The 16,413-nt window shown below is 26.1% G+C and overlaps 2 protein-coding genes across 5 annotated transcripts; one reads left to right on the forward strand and one right to left on the reverse strand.

Annotated features, from left to right (window-relative positions):
- Positions 1-2,009: 2,009 nt before the first annotated feature.
- LOC137001218 (uncharacterized) lies at positions 2,010-8,287 on the forward strand. Its single transcript, XM_067359603.1, has 6 exons — positions 2,010-2,566; positions 2,863-2,961; positions 3,053-4,642; positions 4,803-5,773; positions 5,939-6,412; positions 7,562-8,287. Exons 1-6 carry the CDS (start codon positions 2,428-2,430, stop codon positions 7,598-7,600), a joined length of 3,312 nt encoding a protein of 1,103 aa, XP_067215704.1. The 5' UTR covers positions 2,010-2,427; the 3' UTR covers positions 7,601-8,287.
- Positions 8,288-12,061: 3,774 nt separating this feature from the next.
- On the reverse strand, positions 12,062-15,241 carry LOC137001288 (uncharacterized). Of its 4 annotated transcripts, XR_010891361.1 has the most exons (5): positions 14,856-15,237; positions 14,479-14,565; positions 13,967-14,387; positions 13,274-13,519; positions 12,062-12,787 (listed from the first exon to the last, which is right to left on the reverse strand). XR_010891361.1 is itself a non-coding variant. In XM_067359920.1 (4 exons), the coding sequence occupies exons 1-4, from the start codon at positions 14,992-14,994 to the stop codon at positions 12,570-12,572; spliced, it is 642 nt and encodes a 213-aa protein (XP_067216021.1). In that variant the 5' UTR covers positions 14,995-15,241; the 3' UTR covers positions 12,062-12,569. The 4 variants fall into 4 exon arrangements, 1 of the variants encoding a protein (XP_067216021.1); XR_010891360.1 differs by lacking the exon at positions 14,479-14,565 and having other exon boundaries at positions 14,856-15,169; XM_067359920.1 differs by lacking the exon at positions 14,479-14,565 and having other exon boundaries at positions 13,454-13,519; positions 13,967-14,185; positions 14,856-15,241.
- Between the last annotated feature and the right edge of the window lie 1,172 nt (positions 15,242-16,413).

The following is a 16,413-nucleotide window of genomic DNA, read 5'->3' on the forward strand; positions in this document are numbered from 1 at the left end:
TATATATACATATATATATAATATATATATATATATATATATATATATGTATATATATATGTATATATATATATATATATATATATATATATATACATATATATATACATATATATATATAATATATATATATATATATATGTATATATATATATGTATATATATGTATGTCCAGAGGTAGTTTTCGGGACATTTTGTGCGACGCAATAGCAGTTTTCAGGACTTTTGTTGGTTTTCAGGACTGTCCCGAAAAAAATTATATATCCAAAGGCAGTTTTTGGGACGCCCCGAAAACTGCCTTTGGATATATAAGAGAACTGTCCTGAAATGTACCTCTTCATATATAATGTTTATATATATAAATCATTTGTATAATGGTATTTTTCAGGACCTATTAATAAAATCCAGAAATTAATACACACCGATGTATATATATCGTAAATCATAATATATATTTCCAAAGTAGTATTTCTAGTAATGATTCTAATAAATATAAGCTTTATATATATATTTCTTAATTAATATACTCACAAGTAAAATACTTAAGTCCCGAAAGGTGCCTTTATATAAGTTGAAATATTAAAACCGTTATTATTTTTAATAATGATGTATATATCAAAAACATACTTCACGCACACATTACAGAAAAAAATATTGATTACAATAATACAATAATAGATAGCAAGTATATGCGTGAGCGGCGCACGAGCAACTGGACCGTGTTTACCCGAACAAAAATAGATTGTAATTATATAAAATGATATGATATAAATTAATTTCATATGATCATATATAATAATATCTAAAATTTGACTGTGTTCATAACACAGATAAAATAAAAAGATATTTATTAAAAAACGCAAAAAAACTTGGCGCTGCTACAGTAAACTACATATTAATTTCATTGCTTTATAATACTTTGTGGTGTAGCCAAGTTTTTTTGCGTTTTTTAATAAATATCTTTTTATTTTGATTAAATTTTTTATATTTTTTTATCTTTTAATTAAATATTTTTATTTTTTAAATATATTAAAAAATTTTTTAATTTTATAGAATTTTATAGAAGAGTTTTATAGAAATAGTGTACAACTTTTTTCATAGTTTTTTAGTCCCACTTGGTGCCATTTCCTGATATCATATTTTTTTGTAGAAAGTATATATAATAGCTTTTTTGAAAATTTTAATATACAAGTTTTTTTTTAAAGGTTTTAATATATCTCTTGATAATATATATGACAGGTTTTTTTGAAAGGTTTAATATATACAACAATTTTTTTGAAAGATAAAACAATACGGTTTTGTTTTAGTTGTGACAAGAGCGTGTACTTGGTTCAATTTACATTAGTGTAGTTGTGAAAGTGTAAAGAATATGCTCAAGTGTGTATAACGAATTTAAAACATTACGTTTATAAAAAGGCAGTGTCTAAAACTGTTTGTACAATAATGTTACTGCTAGGAGGACTTTAAATGTACTTGCAGAATCATTCCTGTAAAAAATTGTAAAATAGGTTGTATTGATAGAGCCTATATAGTTCGAATAGAAATCGGAAAGTTTCATAGTTGTATTTCTGCTGTTTTGTTAGATTTTTTTTCGTGGATGGACGCATCGCATTTGCGATTGTTATACGCATTTGCTTTAGTTTCGCGAACAGATTTCTTTTGTATTAAAGATTAATTTCATTAACAATAAGAGATTATTAGGACGCAGATGTTCGTGCACGATCCCGAGTCGGGCGCGGAGAACCACAGCGTGCGAGTGCTCGCTAAAGTGAGGTAGCAAGTTGCTCGCTCTCACTCGCACTCACACGCTGCGGTTCTCCGCGCGCGACACGGGATCGTGCACGAAAATTCACGTCCTATTCATTAGTTTATTAAGATATATAAAACAAATCCATATTCTCTAACAATGTTAATTAATCGTTTTTCATTTTAGAATATCATGCAACAAAGACTCAAGTCTTTATTATTAGATCTATTGAAAATAAAATTGTCCTGGAAACTGCCATTGTATATGTTACAGTTTTAAAACTGATTAGAAAAGATATACATAGTCAATATCTATATTTCAAAAACGATCATAAAATTAGGATAATTATTTAAATAATGAATGAAATTGACTATTGCTTTTATTTATTTCAATAATCTAACAAATTTTACTTTATAGGTTTGTTCATGTATGTTTCAATAACAGGACGCGATCATTCTTGTCGCGCGGTAAAAGTTAGTCAATCAACTGATAACTTTTTCATAAAAACAAAAGACTGATTGGCTACTGCGTCGTACGACAAGCGTTACCGCGTCCAGTGTATAGAAGCCATAAAACTACATACCGTACATACTATATACGTTCAAGAATTATTTCATTTGATATGTAAAAGTCATTTTCGTTTTGTATGTATATATACGACTGAATACTTATGTGAAAAAATGTCACGATATATATTGTTTTTTTGTAATTGTCATAAATATTACGGAACAAATATGAAACACAAAAGGATGAACGTTAAATGTGCAGTTAATAGAAATTGTAAGAAAACATGTATTATACGTACAATTGCACAGAACAGTAAGTATTCATTTTTATTTTATTTACTTAAAATAATTAAAATATTTTCAGCGCATGTTGCATACATTCAGCATAACCTATTATAACCTATTTGACAGAATATAACCTTTTTAATCAAGTTTTTAATCAAGTAACCTTAATAATCAATAAATAAATCAATATAAGCCATAAATATGTATAGATTTTGCACAGTAATTTTAACTTCCTTTTTAGTTAAATTCTTTTTTAATTAAATTCTCGCAGCAACACGTTAAATTGTGTCCAAATAAATGAAATTAAATATTCTATTTTTACAGAAAATAAAGACGATCTTTTTATAATCGCTAAAAATTTAAATACAAATAATCCACGCATTGTTCTGGAGAAAATAAAATTAATTATTCATGATAACAATAGTAAGTATTACAATTTTAAATTCTGAAACTACGTGTGATATTTACATTGCATTTTTATTTTCTACACTAAAAATTTTTCTATTTTTTGCAGTAAATACAGAAACATCACAAGATGTTTGCACTATTAATATGAATACTAATAAGCATATTAATACCAATAGTTTGAACAATGCCACTGATTTTGACAATAATACAGAAATTTTTCTTAATAACGAATATGACCATAATGCAATAAATAATGTCAATAATACACATATTGATTCTGATAATGCCATGATACTTTCCAAAGATAATAAGAATAGTAGAGTAAAGACTATAAATCTTAATGTAACAGTTTCCCGTGATAACGATAATAATTATAAAACAGTAGATAGTGATATTAATACCAATAATTATATGAATAATAATAATCCTAATAAGAATATATCATTCTCCTGTGATAATGACGAAGATCATAGCATAGCAGATAAAGCTATTAATGCCAACAATTCTACGAATGATACTGATTTTGATAAAAATGTGATGTTTTCTTATGGTAATAAATATGGTCACGATGCAATAAATGTTGAAGATTACGCCAATAATCCTAAGAAACATGCTGATTCTGAGAATGCCATAGTATTTTCCAATAAATGTGATAATAAGCATAGTAGAGTAAAGGCTGTAAATCTTAACGTTACATTTACCTGCGATAAAAGTTACAATACAGTAGATGATGACATTAATGTCAATAATTCTATGGATGATAATAATCCTAATAATAAAATATCACTTTCCTGCAATAATGACAAAGGTCATAACATAGTAGATAGTGCTATTAATGCCAACAATTTTACGAATAATACTGATTTCGATAATAACGTAATATTTTCTTATAGTAATAGCAATGGCTGTAAAACGGTAAATGATGATATCAATACCAATAATTCTACGACTGATAATGATCTTCATAATAATATATCATTTTCCTTGGATAATGATAAAAATCATACTATAGTAGATAGTACTATTAATGCCAACAATTCTATGAATAATGTTGGTTTTGATAATAATGTGATGTTTTCTCATGATAATGACAATGGCTGTAACACTATAGATATTAATATCAATAATTTTATGAATTGTAATAATTCTGATAATAATATGACATTTTCTGATAATGACAATGCCAATAATTCTGAAACTGGTGTTGTTCTCAATAATGTCATGATATTTCCCTATGATGATGACAATAATTCTAGTATATTGAATGATCTCACTACTGCCAAAACTTCTACGATTTACAATAATAGTGATAATAATATAATATTTTCTTGTGATGATGATAACATTATTAACAACACACAAATTGCTTGTGCAAATATAACAAATACTTCTGAATATCTACCTTCAGCATCGGAAATTACAGTTGAAAACGAAACTACAGAACATGAAAGCATTCACAATAATAATTCTACAACTAATGATAAAAATTCTTCAGAATCACTGATAGACATTTCTTTTATAAATACATTTGGTTGTAAAGAAGACAATTTATATATTCCATTCTCCCAGCCTAAGGGACTTCAAAAAAAGAATTTTTGTTACTATTGTAAAAAGTTTCAAAGTAAAATTGCACGCCATTTAGAAAACGTGCATAAATTGGAACCTGAAGTAAAAAAATTTCTGTTATTGCCAAAAGGTGATCATATTTTTTTATTTTAATTCTATAGAATATTGTATATTTTTTATAAATAAAATAAGTATTAATAATCTTGTTAATATGTATATACATTTTACACAAGTTTATTAATATGCATTTCTTTATTAATATGCATTTCTCAATATTATTTTTGTTTTAGGTAATTTAGAGAGGAAAAAAATTATCGAAACTATTAGAAGAAAAGGAAATTTCATATTTAATACAGATCCTGCCATAAATACAGGAGAGTTAATTGTTTGCCGAAGACCTGCCAAAAATAGTTGTAAAACAGTACGAGATTTTACGAGCTGTGCAAAATGTAAAGGATGGTTCACTAAAAATAATATCAGGCATCATTTTAAGCAATGTGTAGGTGTATCCAAAGGCAGAAGTGTACAAATTTTAGGACGTGCTGTGATGGGAAGAATACATGAATGTGCAAGTGAGACAGTAAGAAAAGTTTTATTCCCAGTTTTGAGGGAAGATGATGTTACACGATGTATTAGATACGATAAATTATTAATAACATTTGCAAACAAATTATGTATCAAGTACAATCTTCAGCATCAACAAGATATGATACGTGCTAGACTTCGACTATTAGGACGGTTTCTTATCGCAGTAAAAGAATATAATCCTGATGTAATAGAATTTTCTGATATATATAATCCTTCTATATATGATGATTGTCTTAAAGCAGTAAATAAAGTAGCACATTTTGATAGCATTAATAAAAAATATGGTGCACCATCAGTTGCATCAAATATTGGGACAAATTTAAAACAAATTGGCAATTTGTTAATAACAAAGTGCATAAAAACAAATGATATAAAGAAGCAAAATAGTACAGAAAATTTTTTAAAATTAGTACAAGAAGATTATGGGATTTCTATAAACAAAACAGTGGAAGAAAATATAACACAATATAAAAGACAGAAAAAAATTACGCTTCCATCTATGGAAGATATAAAAAAGCTACACTCATATCTAAAAAACGAAAGAAAATTATTATACACAAAACTTCAGAAGAAATTTATGTACAAAACATGGCTGGAACTTGCAAAAGTTACACTTACGTCTACACAAGTTTTTAACAGGAGAAGAGCAGGAGAAATTGTGAACGTGTTACTATAGAAGATTTTAATACTCGCGAAGGTATAACAAAAGAAGCATATTTTGATTTATATAAATCATTAGGAACCAATTTACAACAGGTAAAAATTATTTTTTTATGTGTAAATAAAATACAAACTAATATGCAATGCAAAATAAAAATTCTATAACTTTTTTATGTAGGTTGCTGATAAATACGTAAGATTCTTAATTCGTGGAAAATTAGGACGCACAGTGCCTGTGATTTTAGACATGGAATTAGTTCAATGTATTGAATTAATTTTGAAGCACCGACAGGATGCAAATGTTTCTGAAAAAAATCCATATGTATTCGGCATACCTAATAGCAGTAAGCGCTATTTCAAATATTTAAGGGCATGTATCCTTATGCGATATTTTTCTAAAAAATGTAGTGCACAAATACCACATACATTAAGAGGCACTGAATTACGCAAACATATTGCTACAACGTGTATTACGTTGAATTTATCTGAAAATGAAGTGGACGATTTGGCGAATTTTATGGGACATCACGAAAAAATTCATAAACGCCACTACCGGCAATCAATACCAGCAGTAGAGATCATTCGTATGACAAAGTTTCTTCAAGCAGCATTAGGTGAAAATTGCAACAAGAATCTAATAATAGTGATTCAGGTATAATTATTTACCTTTATTACTCCATATATTTATATAGTTCTTTTTATAAAATACATTAACTATTGTAAACGTTTTTCTATGTAATCAAAAGTAGGTAAAGGCATCTATAATCCGATTCAAAAAATTAATAATAAAAATAATGTTATACAACCGCGGACGTCGATGTGTAGAAATTGAGTGGAATAACAATAAATAGTATGAATATGTAAAGTATTAGTATATAATATATTTACATATTGTTGAAGAGAATCTAAATTGAAACGTTTCATTGTCGTAATCATTCCTGCTCCGCTCAATTTCTGTGCATCGATATTCGCAGTTGTGACACACATAAATCTTAGTTTTATGAATCAATTTTAATATATATAACATATATACATAACAGTTATCATAATATTATATTATTAATAATAGAGGAGAAAGTGCAAGATACTAGTGAAGATACATTGAGTGAAGAATCGGAAAGCGATGCCGAAACATGTATGATAAGTTCACGTAAACCTCTTTCAGTACAATCTAAAAACAAATTTTCTAAAACTTGCATAACAGATAAGCAAAAAAAATCAGTAAAAAGCAAAATTATACGTCAAAATCGTACAATTGCGAATAGCGACAGTGATTCTAAAACTTATTCTCCAAAAATGAAAAAACGTCGCAGTAGTAAGTTTATTTTTACTTTTACTTCATACAGTGTCTTTACAAATTTATCAAATAAGAGTGTGTTCTCTTAAATACTATTTAGTATTGTTTTCATGATTATGTCAATATATTGAGCTCTAATGTATAATGCAATTTGATTCAACAATTTTAATATACATAATAATAATATTTGATTTAAGAAATAATAATAATTCCTTGCTAACTTAATTTAAAAATTTCATTTATTTATATTATTTATTCTTATATTTTCCATTTTTAATTTTTACATTTTCTACATATTTTTATAATTATAATTTGATTTTATTAATAATTAAACAAATTTCTCAGTATTTTAAAGAAAACTTATATAAGTAATCCGAAACTAGTATAAATTAGAATAACATGAAATTAGTAAGAAATACATAAAAATTTAAATTAAGTTCAGGTGAATCATTACTTTTTATATAAAATAGTATTATTGATTATAATATTTTATTTATTTTGTAGCGTATCCATTTGGTCCAACAAAAAGAAGACGTTGGATAGAAGAAGAACGTAATGTAATAATGAAAGAATTTCTAAATGAAATTAGCGCTTCACAACTACCATCTAACAAGAAAATTTCCCATGTAAAAGAACAAAATAAGTGCTTAGACAATCGATCTGTTGCTCAAATTAAAACATGGATCCATAATTATATATCTGGCAAAATTAAACGCCACTAAATGCATAAATGTTTATTCAAAAATATTTTAATCGTTTATTAAAAAAATACGATAATTATTTTTACTTAAGTTTTTAACAATCGCAGAAACATTAACTGTTTGTGATTATACATGTGCAATATATCATGTTCCATATACTATTATATGTGTTACTACATGTGCACTATGTCATTGTATTGAAAATATTTTAAACTTCTTTATTTTTTGCAAAATCAAATAAAATATCTAATAATTTTAGTTTTGGACACAAATAAAAGTTAACACAATGTTATAAGAATTTCACAAAAAAGAACGTTAACGAAGCGGTACTGTGCAACCATTCGTTTTTAGGGCATATGTCGATATTAACTGTTTGTGATTACATGTATAATACATTATATGCCATACGCTATTATATATATGTTATTATATATGTTTATATGCACTATGTTATTGTATTGAAAATTTTGAATTACTTTGAATAAATATAAAATAATGATGATACTCTATTTTACGATTGCACATAAAATACATGTTCTTATAATTCTGATTATCCGCACATTTAATGTTTATCCTTCTGTATTTCTTATTTTTTATACATAATATTTATTATAATCATACAAAAATAACATACCTTATATTACAGCTTTCATGCATAATGTAACCGATACGTACAAACGAAACAAATTGAAATGATCCAATGACGCTTATAAGCTTCCTTCAGATAAATTTTTATAGACAAAATCTAACTCAAATCTTAGGAAGACCTTCGCATCAAACATTTCATGTGAAGTAGGGTAATCAATCAGCCATCGACGAGATTAAAGACTCGCTGTTCTTCGAGCAAATCTTCAAGACCACTATGTTGACTCGCTGAGTCCAGGGATAATTGAAGAACACTAATGTTATTAATTGTATCTGTTATTTCACATAAACGATTAGAAATTTAATCTAATTTGTACATTTATGTATACAATATATTATATATATATATTTTTTTTTTCTTTTATATATAATCTAAAATTGTACTTATATTTATATATATAATACCTTATATATTAATCATCACGTCACGTTAAAAATATGACAGAACATGTACAATGAAATCCTGAATAATACGATATATAAGTATTGATTATGTCACATATATATGTATATGTGTCAATACGGCGGTGTTCATAATTTTTTAATAACGGAATTTTTAATACATGTAACAATCATATTACTCTTCACGCCATGCAAAAATTTAACCATTATCGTTATCAATGCATCAAAGTACTTACGTTATAATTCAATTTCATACCTTTTGCGACACTTCTGTATTTATTTAATTTAATAAATAACATTGGATTATCTAATTCATTAAGAAATTAATTATATTTTTCAAACTAGTTGATAATAATTATTCACAATCCTTCGTAATTAAGCACCATATCGTAATCGATCGCACTAATGTAGTAACAGATATGTTTATATATGTATATAATAATTACATGAAGAGAAAGTTAGATTACCGAACATTAATTTTGACACTATTTATTTAACTTAGATATTAATTTATATATGTTTTCAAAACACGAGCATTGATTATGATTTTTCTGAAGTCCTTAAAACTGCCTCATATTATATAGTGGCAGCTTCCGGGTCATTATCATTTTCAATAGGTATAATATTAAATAATCGAGTCTGTTGCAATTGAAAATTAATTTTTGTAATTGAATAATGACTATTAATATTATTAAAATTATGTTATACATATGTGTGAGGATCAACTATAACAATAAACATGTTTCATTTATTAAAGGCAGTTATGAGAGTATAAAAACATAATATGCAAGCGTGCATTGTAAATTTAATACATGAGTATATATGAAATCATAATCTTTAAGACTGTTTATATAATAATCTACCTATCCCGTAAATTTTAAATATTTCCAAATCTTTGTATTAGGCATTCATCAATGACATGTCAATTGACGTGTTTTAAGTGTAGAAAAATCTGTTTAATTAAAGATGAAACATATATGAGTTAATATCTAAGTTAAATAAATAGCGTCAAAATTAATGTTCGGTAATCTAACTTTCTTTTCATGTAATTATTATATACATATATAAACATATCTGTTACTACATTAGTGCGATCGATTATGATATGGTGCTTAAGTTTAGTTAAAAATGTAATATTAAATCATAACAAAATAATGAATGCATTAAATTATTCCTCATAACGAAAATATTTAAATTTCTAATTCATACATATATAAATTATCATCTATTATCATCTTTTATATGTAATCTTAAATTGATAATCTTTAAGGGCCTATCCAGACACACTTGTATATAGCGTTTTCGATTGTACACGGTTTGAACGACCCAAGGTTGATTAATCACTATTTTACTATAAATGCAAGTCTATCATTGGTGGAGAGGTTGCAATGATGTCAATAAGGAAATGAACCAATCCATTTCCTGATGTATATGTTTATGCGACTATGCAAGTTTGTCTGGATAGGCTCTTAGAGATTTTCAATTTAAGATTACATATAAAAGATGATAATAGATGATAATTTATATATGTATGAATTAGAAATTTAAATATTTTCGTTATGAGGAATAATTTAATGCATTCATTATTTTGTTATGATTTAACATTACATTTTTAACTAAACTTAAGCACCATATCATAATCGATCGCACTAATGTAGTAACAGATATGTTTATATATGTATATAATAATTACATGAAGAGAAAGTTAGATTACCGAACATTAATTTTGACGCTATTTATTTAACTTAGATATTAACTCATATATGTTTCATCTTTAATTAAACAGATTTTTCTACACTTAAAACACGTCAATTGACATGTCATTGATGAATGCCTAATACAAAGATTTGGAAATATTTAAAATCTTCGGGATAGGTAGATTATTATATAAACAGTCTTAAAGATTATGATTTCATATATACTCATGTATTAAATTTACAATGCACGCTTGCATATTATGTTTTTATACTCTCATAACTGCCTTTAATAAATGAAACATGTTTATTGTTATAGTTGATCCTCACACATATGTATAACATAATTTTAATAATATTAATAGTCATTATTCAATTACAAAAATTAATTTTCAATTGCAACAGACTCGATTATTTAATATTATACCTATTGAAAATGATAATGACCCGGAAGCTGCCACTATATAATATGAGGCAGTTTTAAGGACTTCAGAAAAATCATAATCAATGCTCGTGTTTTGAAAACATATATAAATTAATATCTAAGTTAAATAAATAGTGTCAAAATTAATGTTCGGTAATCTAACTTTCTCTTCATGTAATTATTATATACATATATAAACATATCTGTTACTACATTAGTGCGATCGATTACGATATGGTGCTTAATTACGAAGGATTGTGAATAATTATTATCAACTAGTTTGAAAAATATAATTAATTTCTTAATGAATTAGATAATCCAATGTTATTTATTAAATTAAATAAATACAGAAGTGTCGCAAAAGGTATGAAATTTGAATTATAACGTAAGTACTTTGATGCATTGATAACGATAATGGTTAAATTTTTGCATGGCGTGAAGAGTAATATGATTGTTACATGTATTAAAAATTCCGTTATTAAAAAATTATGAACACCGCCGTATTGACACATATACATATATATGTGACATAATCAATACTTATATATCGTATTATTCAGGATTTCATTGTACATGTTCTGTCATATTTTTAACGTGACGTGATGATTAATATATAAGGTATTATATATATAAATATAAGTACAATTTTAGATTATATATAAAAGAAAAAAAAATATATATATATAATATATTGTATACATAAATGTACAAATTAGATTAAATTTCTAATCGTTTATGTGAAATAACAGATACAATTAATAACATTAGTGTTCTTCAATTATCCCTGGACTCAGCGAGTCAACATAGTGGTCTTGAAGATTTGCTCGAAGAACAGCGAGTCTTTAATCTCGTCGATGGCTGATTGATTACCCTACTTCACATGAAATGTTTGATGCGAAGGTCTTCCTAAGATTTGAGTTAGATTTTGTCTATAAAAATTTATCTGAAGGAAGCTTATAAGCGTCATTGGATCATTTCAATTTGTTTCGTTTGTACGTATCGGTTACATTATGCATGAAAGCTGTAATATAAGGTATGTTATTTTTGTATGATTATAATAAATATTATGTATAAAAAATAAGAAATACAGAAGGATAAACATTAAATGTGCGGATAATCAGAATTATAAGAACATGTATTTTATGTGCAATCGTAAAATAGAGTATCATCATTATTTTATATTTATTCAAAGTAATTCAAAATTTTCAATACAATAACATAGTGCATATAAACATATATAATAACATATATATAATAGCGTATGGCATATAATGTATTATACATGTAATCACAAACAGTTAATATCGACATATGCCCTAAAAACGAATGGTTGCACAGTACCGCTTCGTTAACGTTCTTTTTTGTGAAATTCTTATAACATTGTGTTAACTTTTATTTGTGTCCAAAACTAAAATTATTAGATATTTTATTTGATTTTGCAAAAAATAAAGAAGTTTAAAATATTTTCAATACAATAACATAGTGCACATGTAGTAACACATATAATAGTATATGGAACATGATATATTGCACATGTATAATCACAAACAGTTAATGTTTCTGCGATTGTTAAAAACTTAAGTAAAAATAATTATCGTATTTTTTTAATAAACGATTAAAATATTTTTGAATAAACATTTATGCATTTAGTGGCGTTTAATTTTGCCAGATATATAATTATGGATCCATGTTTTAATTTGAGCAACAGATCGATTGTCTAAGCACTTATTTTGTTCTTTTACATGGGAAATTTTCTTGTTAGATGGTAGTTGTGAAGAACTAATTTCATTTAGAAATTCTTTCATTATTACATTACGTTCTTCTTCTATCCAACGTCTTCTTTTTGTTGGACCAAATGGAGACGCTACAAAATAAATAAAATATTATAATCAATAATACTATTTTATATAAAAAGTAATGATTCACCTGAACTTAATTTAAATTTTTATGTATTTCTTACTAATTTCATGTTATTCTAATTTATACTAGTTTCGGATTACTTATATAAGTTTTCTTTAAAATACTGAGAAATTTGTTTAATTATTAATAAAATCAAATTATAATTATAAAAATATGTAGAAAATGTAAAAATTAAAAATGGAAAATATAAGAATAAATAATATAAATAAATGAAATTTTTAAATTAAGTTAGCAAGGAATTATTATTATTTCTTAAATCAAATATTATTATTATGTATATTAAAATTGTTGAATCAAATTGCATTATACATTAGAGCTCAATATATTGACATAATCATGAAAACAATACTAAATAGTATTTAAGAGAACACACTCTTATTTGATAAATTTGTAAAGACACTGTATGAAGTAAAAGTAAAAATAAACTTACTACTGCGACGTTTTTTCATTTTTGGAGAATAAGTTTTAGAATCACTGTCGCTATTCGCAATTGTACGATTTTGACGTATAATTTTGCTTTTTACTGATTTTTTTTGCTTATCTGTTATGCAAGTTTTAGAAAATTTGTTTTTAGATTGTACTGAAAGAGGTTTACGTGAACTTATCATACATGTTTCGGCATCGCTTTCCGATTCTTCACTCAATGTATCTTCACTAGTATCTTGCACTTTCTCCTCTATTATTAATAATATAATATTATGATAACTGTTATGTATATATGTTATATATATTAAAATTGATTCATAAAACTAAGATTTATGTGTGTCACAACTGCGAATATCGATGCACAGAAATTGAGCGGAGCAGGAATGATTACGACAATGAAACGTTTCAATTTAGATTCTCTTCAACAATATGTAAATATATTATATACTAATACTTTACATATTCATACTATTTATTGTTATTCCACTCAATTTCTACACATCGACGTCCGCGGTTGTATAACATTATTTTTATTATTAATTTTTTGAATCGGATTATAGATGCCTTTACCTAATTTTGTCTTTTGATAAAATACGTATGTGTAATAAAAAATATAGAAAAACGTTATACAATAGTTAATGTATTTTATAAAAAGAACTATATAAATATATGGAGTAATAAAGGTAAATAATTATACCTGAATCACTATTATTAGATTCTTGTTGCATATTTTCACCTAATGCTGCTTGAAGAAACTTTGTCATACGAATGATCTCTACTGCTGGTATTGATTGCCGGTAGTGGCGTTTATGAATTTTTTCGTGATGTCCCATAAAATTCGCCAAATCGTCCACTTCATTTTCAGATAAATTCAACGTAATACACGTTGTAGCAATATGTTTGCGTAATTCACAATCTTTGCAAAGTATCATGGCATTATCAGAATCAATATGTGTATTATTTATTAACATTATTTATTGCATTATGGTCATATTCATTATTAAGAAAAATTTCTGTATTATTGTCAAAATCAATGGCATTGTTCATACTATTGGTATTAACATGCTTATCAGTATTCATATTAATAGTGCAAACATCTTGTGATATTCTTGTATTTACTGCAAGGAATAGAAAAATTGTTAGTGTAGGAAATAAAAATGCAATGTAAGTTTCACACGTAGTTTTAGAATTTAAAATTGTAATATTTACTATTGTTATCATGAATAATTAATTTTATTTTCTCCAGAACAATGCGTGGATTATTTTTAGCAATTATAGAAAGATTGTTTTTATTTTCTGTAAAAATAAAGTATCTTAAAATTTTATTTACTTGGACACAATTGATCAAAACGTGTTGCTGCGAGAATTTAATTAAAAAAGAATTTAACTAAAAAGGAAGTTAAAACAACGATACTGTGCAAAATCTATACATCTTTGTGGCTTATATTGATTTATTGATTATTAACTTGATTAAAAAGGTTATATTCTGTCAAATAGGTTATAATAGGTTATATGTTGTGCTGAATGTATACAATGCGCTGAAAATATTTTATATTATTTTAAATAAATAAAATAATGTTACTTACTGTTCTGTGCAATTGTACGTATAATACATGTTTTCTTACGATTTCTATTAACTGTACATTTAACGTTCATCCTTTTGTGTTTCATATTCGTTCCGTAATATTTATGACAATTACAAAATAATAATATATATCGTGACATTTTTCACATAAGTGTTCAGTCATATACGTACGTACATACATAACGAAAATGACTCTTACATACCAAATGAAATAATTCTTGAACGTATATAGTATGTACGGTATGTAGTTTTATGGCTTCTATACACTGAACGCGGTAAAGCCCGTGTCACACTATACGCATTGAAGAATGAGATTAGAGATCGAAGATTGGGAATTTGACTAATCAGGAAAAAGTAATATTTGTGTGCTTCTTCCCGATTGGTCAAATTTCCAATCTTCAATCTGTAATCTCAATTTTCAATGCGTAGTCTGATACGGACTTACCGCTTGTCGCACGACACAGTAGCCAATCAGTCTTTTGTTTTTATGAAAAAGTTATCAGTTGATTGACTGTCGTGTTAACTTTTACCGCGCGACAAGAATAATCGCGTCCTGTTATTGAAACATACATGAACAAACCTATAAAATTTGTTAGATTATTGAAATAAATAAAAGCAATAGTCAAATTCATTCATTAATTATTTAAATAATTATTCTAATTTTATGATCGTTTTTGAAACATAGATATTGACTATGTATACCTTTTCTAATCAGTTTTGAAAACTAACATATACAATGGCAGTTTCCAGGACAATTTTATTTTCAATAGATCTAATAATGAAGAATTGAGTCTTTGTTGCAATATGACACTCCAAAATGGAAAACGATTAATTAACATTATTAGAGAATATTATAGATTTGTTTTATTTATCTTAATACACTAATGCATATTACGCGAACGTTCGTGCACGATCCCGTGTCGCGCGTGAAGAATCACAGCGTGCGAGTGCTCGCTGAAGTGAATTAGCAAGTTGCTCGCTCTCACTCGCACTCACGAGATCGTACACAAACGTCCGCGCCCTAATTATTATTATAAAATGTCAGAAATAATTCAACTGTTATAAATATTAACAATATTATTATGTCCTGGAAACCGGGTTTTACATAAAATTGTATAGCAATAAATGGCATATTTCAGGACATCATTGTATTTTTGAATTTAATAAATGTTAAACACTATTTATCAGAATAAGAATTATTATTATTATTTTTTTAAACGTATTTCTATTAACGAGAAGCGATTTTGTACAATTGTAGAGTGATTTATACAAAATAAAGCAATGTCCCTGGAAACTGCCTACTTATATACAGTCATGTAACTATAAAAGGGCATATTTCAGGACATTATTGTATTTTTGCTTTTAATAACTATTGAACGCAAACTCTTGCAATTAGAATTATTAGTTTCTTTTTCTTAAATATATTTCTATTAATGGAAAGTGATTTTGTATGATTGTAACGTAATATGTACAAAATAAAAAAAAGTCCTGAAAACTGCCCACCTATACATAATTTAATTGGCTAAAAAAAATAGGGCATATAAAAAAAAAAAAAAGAT

The sequence above is a fragment of the Linepithema humile genome, chromosome 7, assembly GCF_040581485.1.
Source record: "Linepithema humile isolate Giens D197 chromosome 7, Lhum_UNIL_v1.0, whole genome shotgun sequence".
Lineage (NCBI taxonomy): Eukaryota > Metazoa > Arthropoda > Insecta > Hymenoptera > Formicidae > Linepithema > Linepithema humile.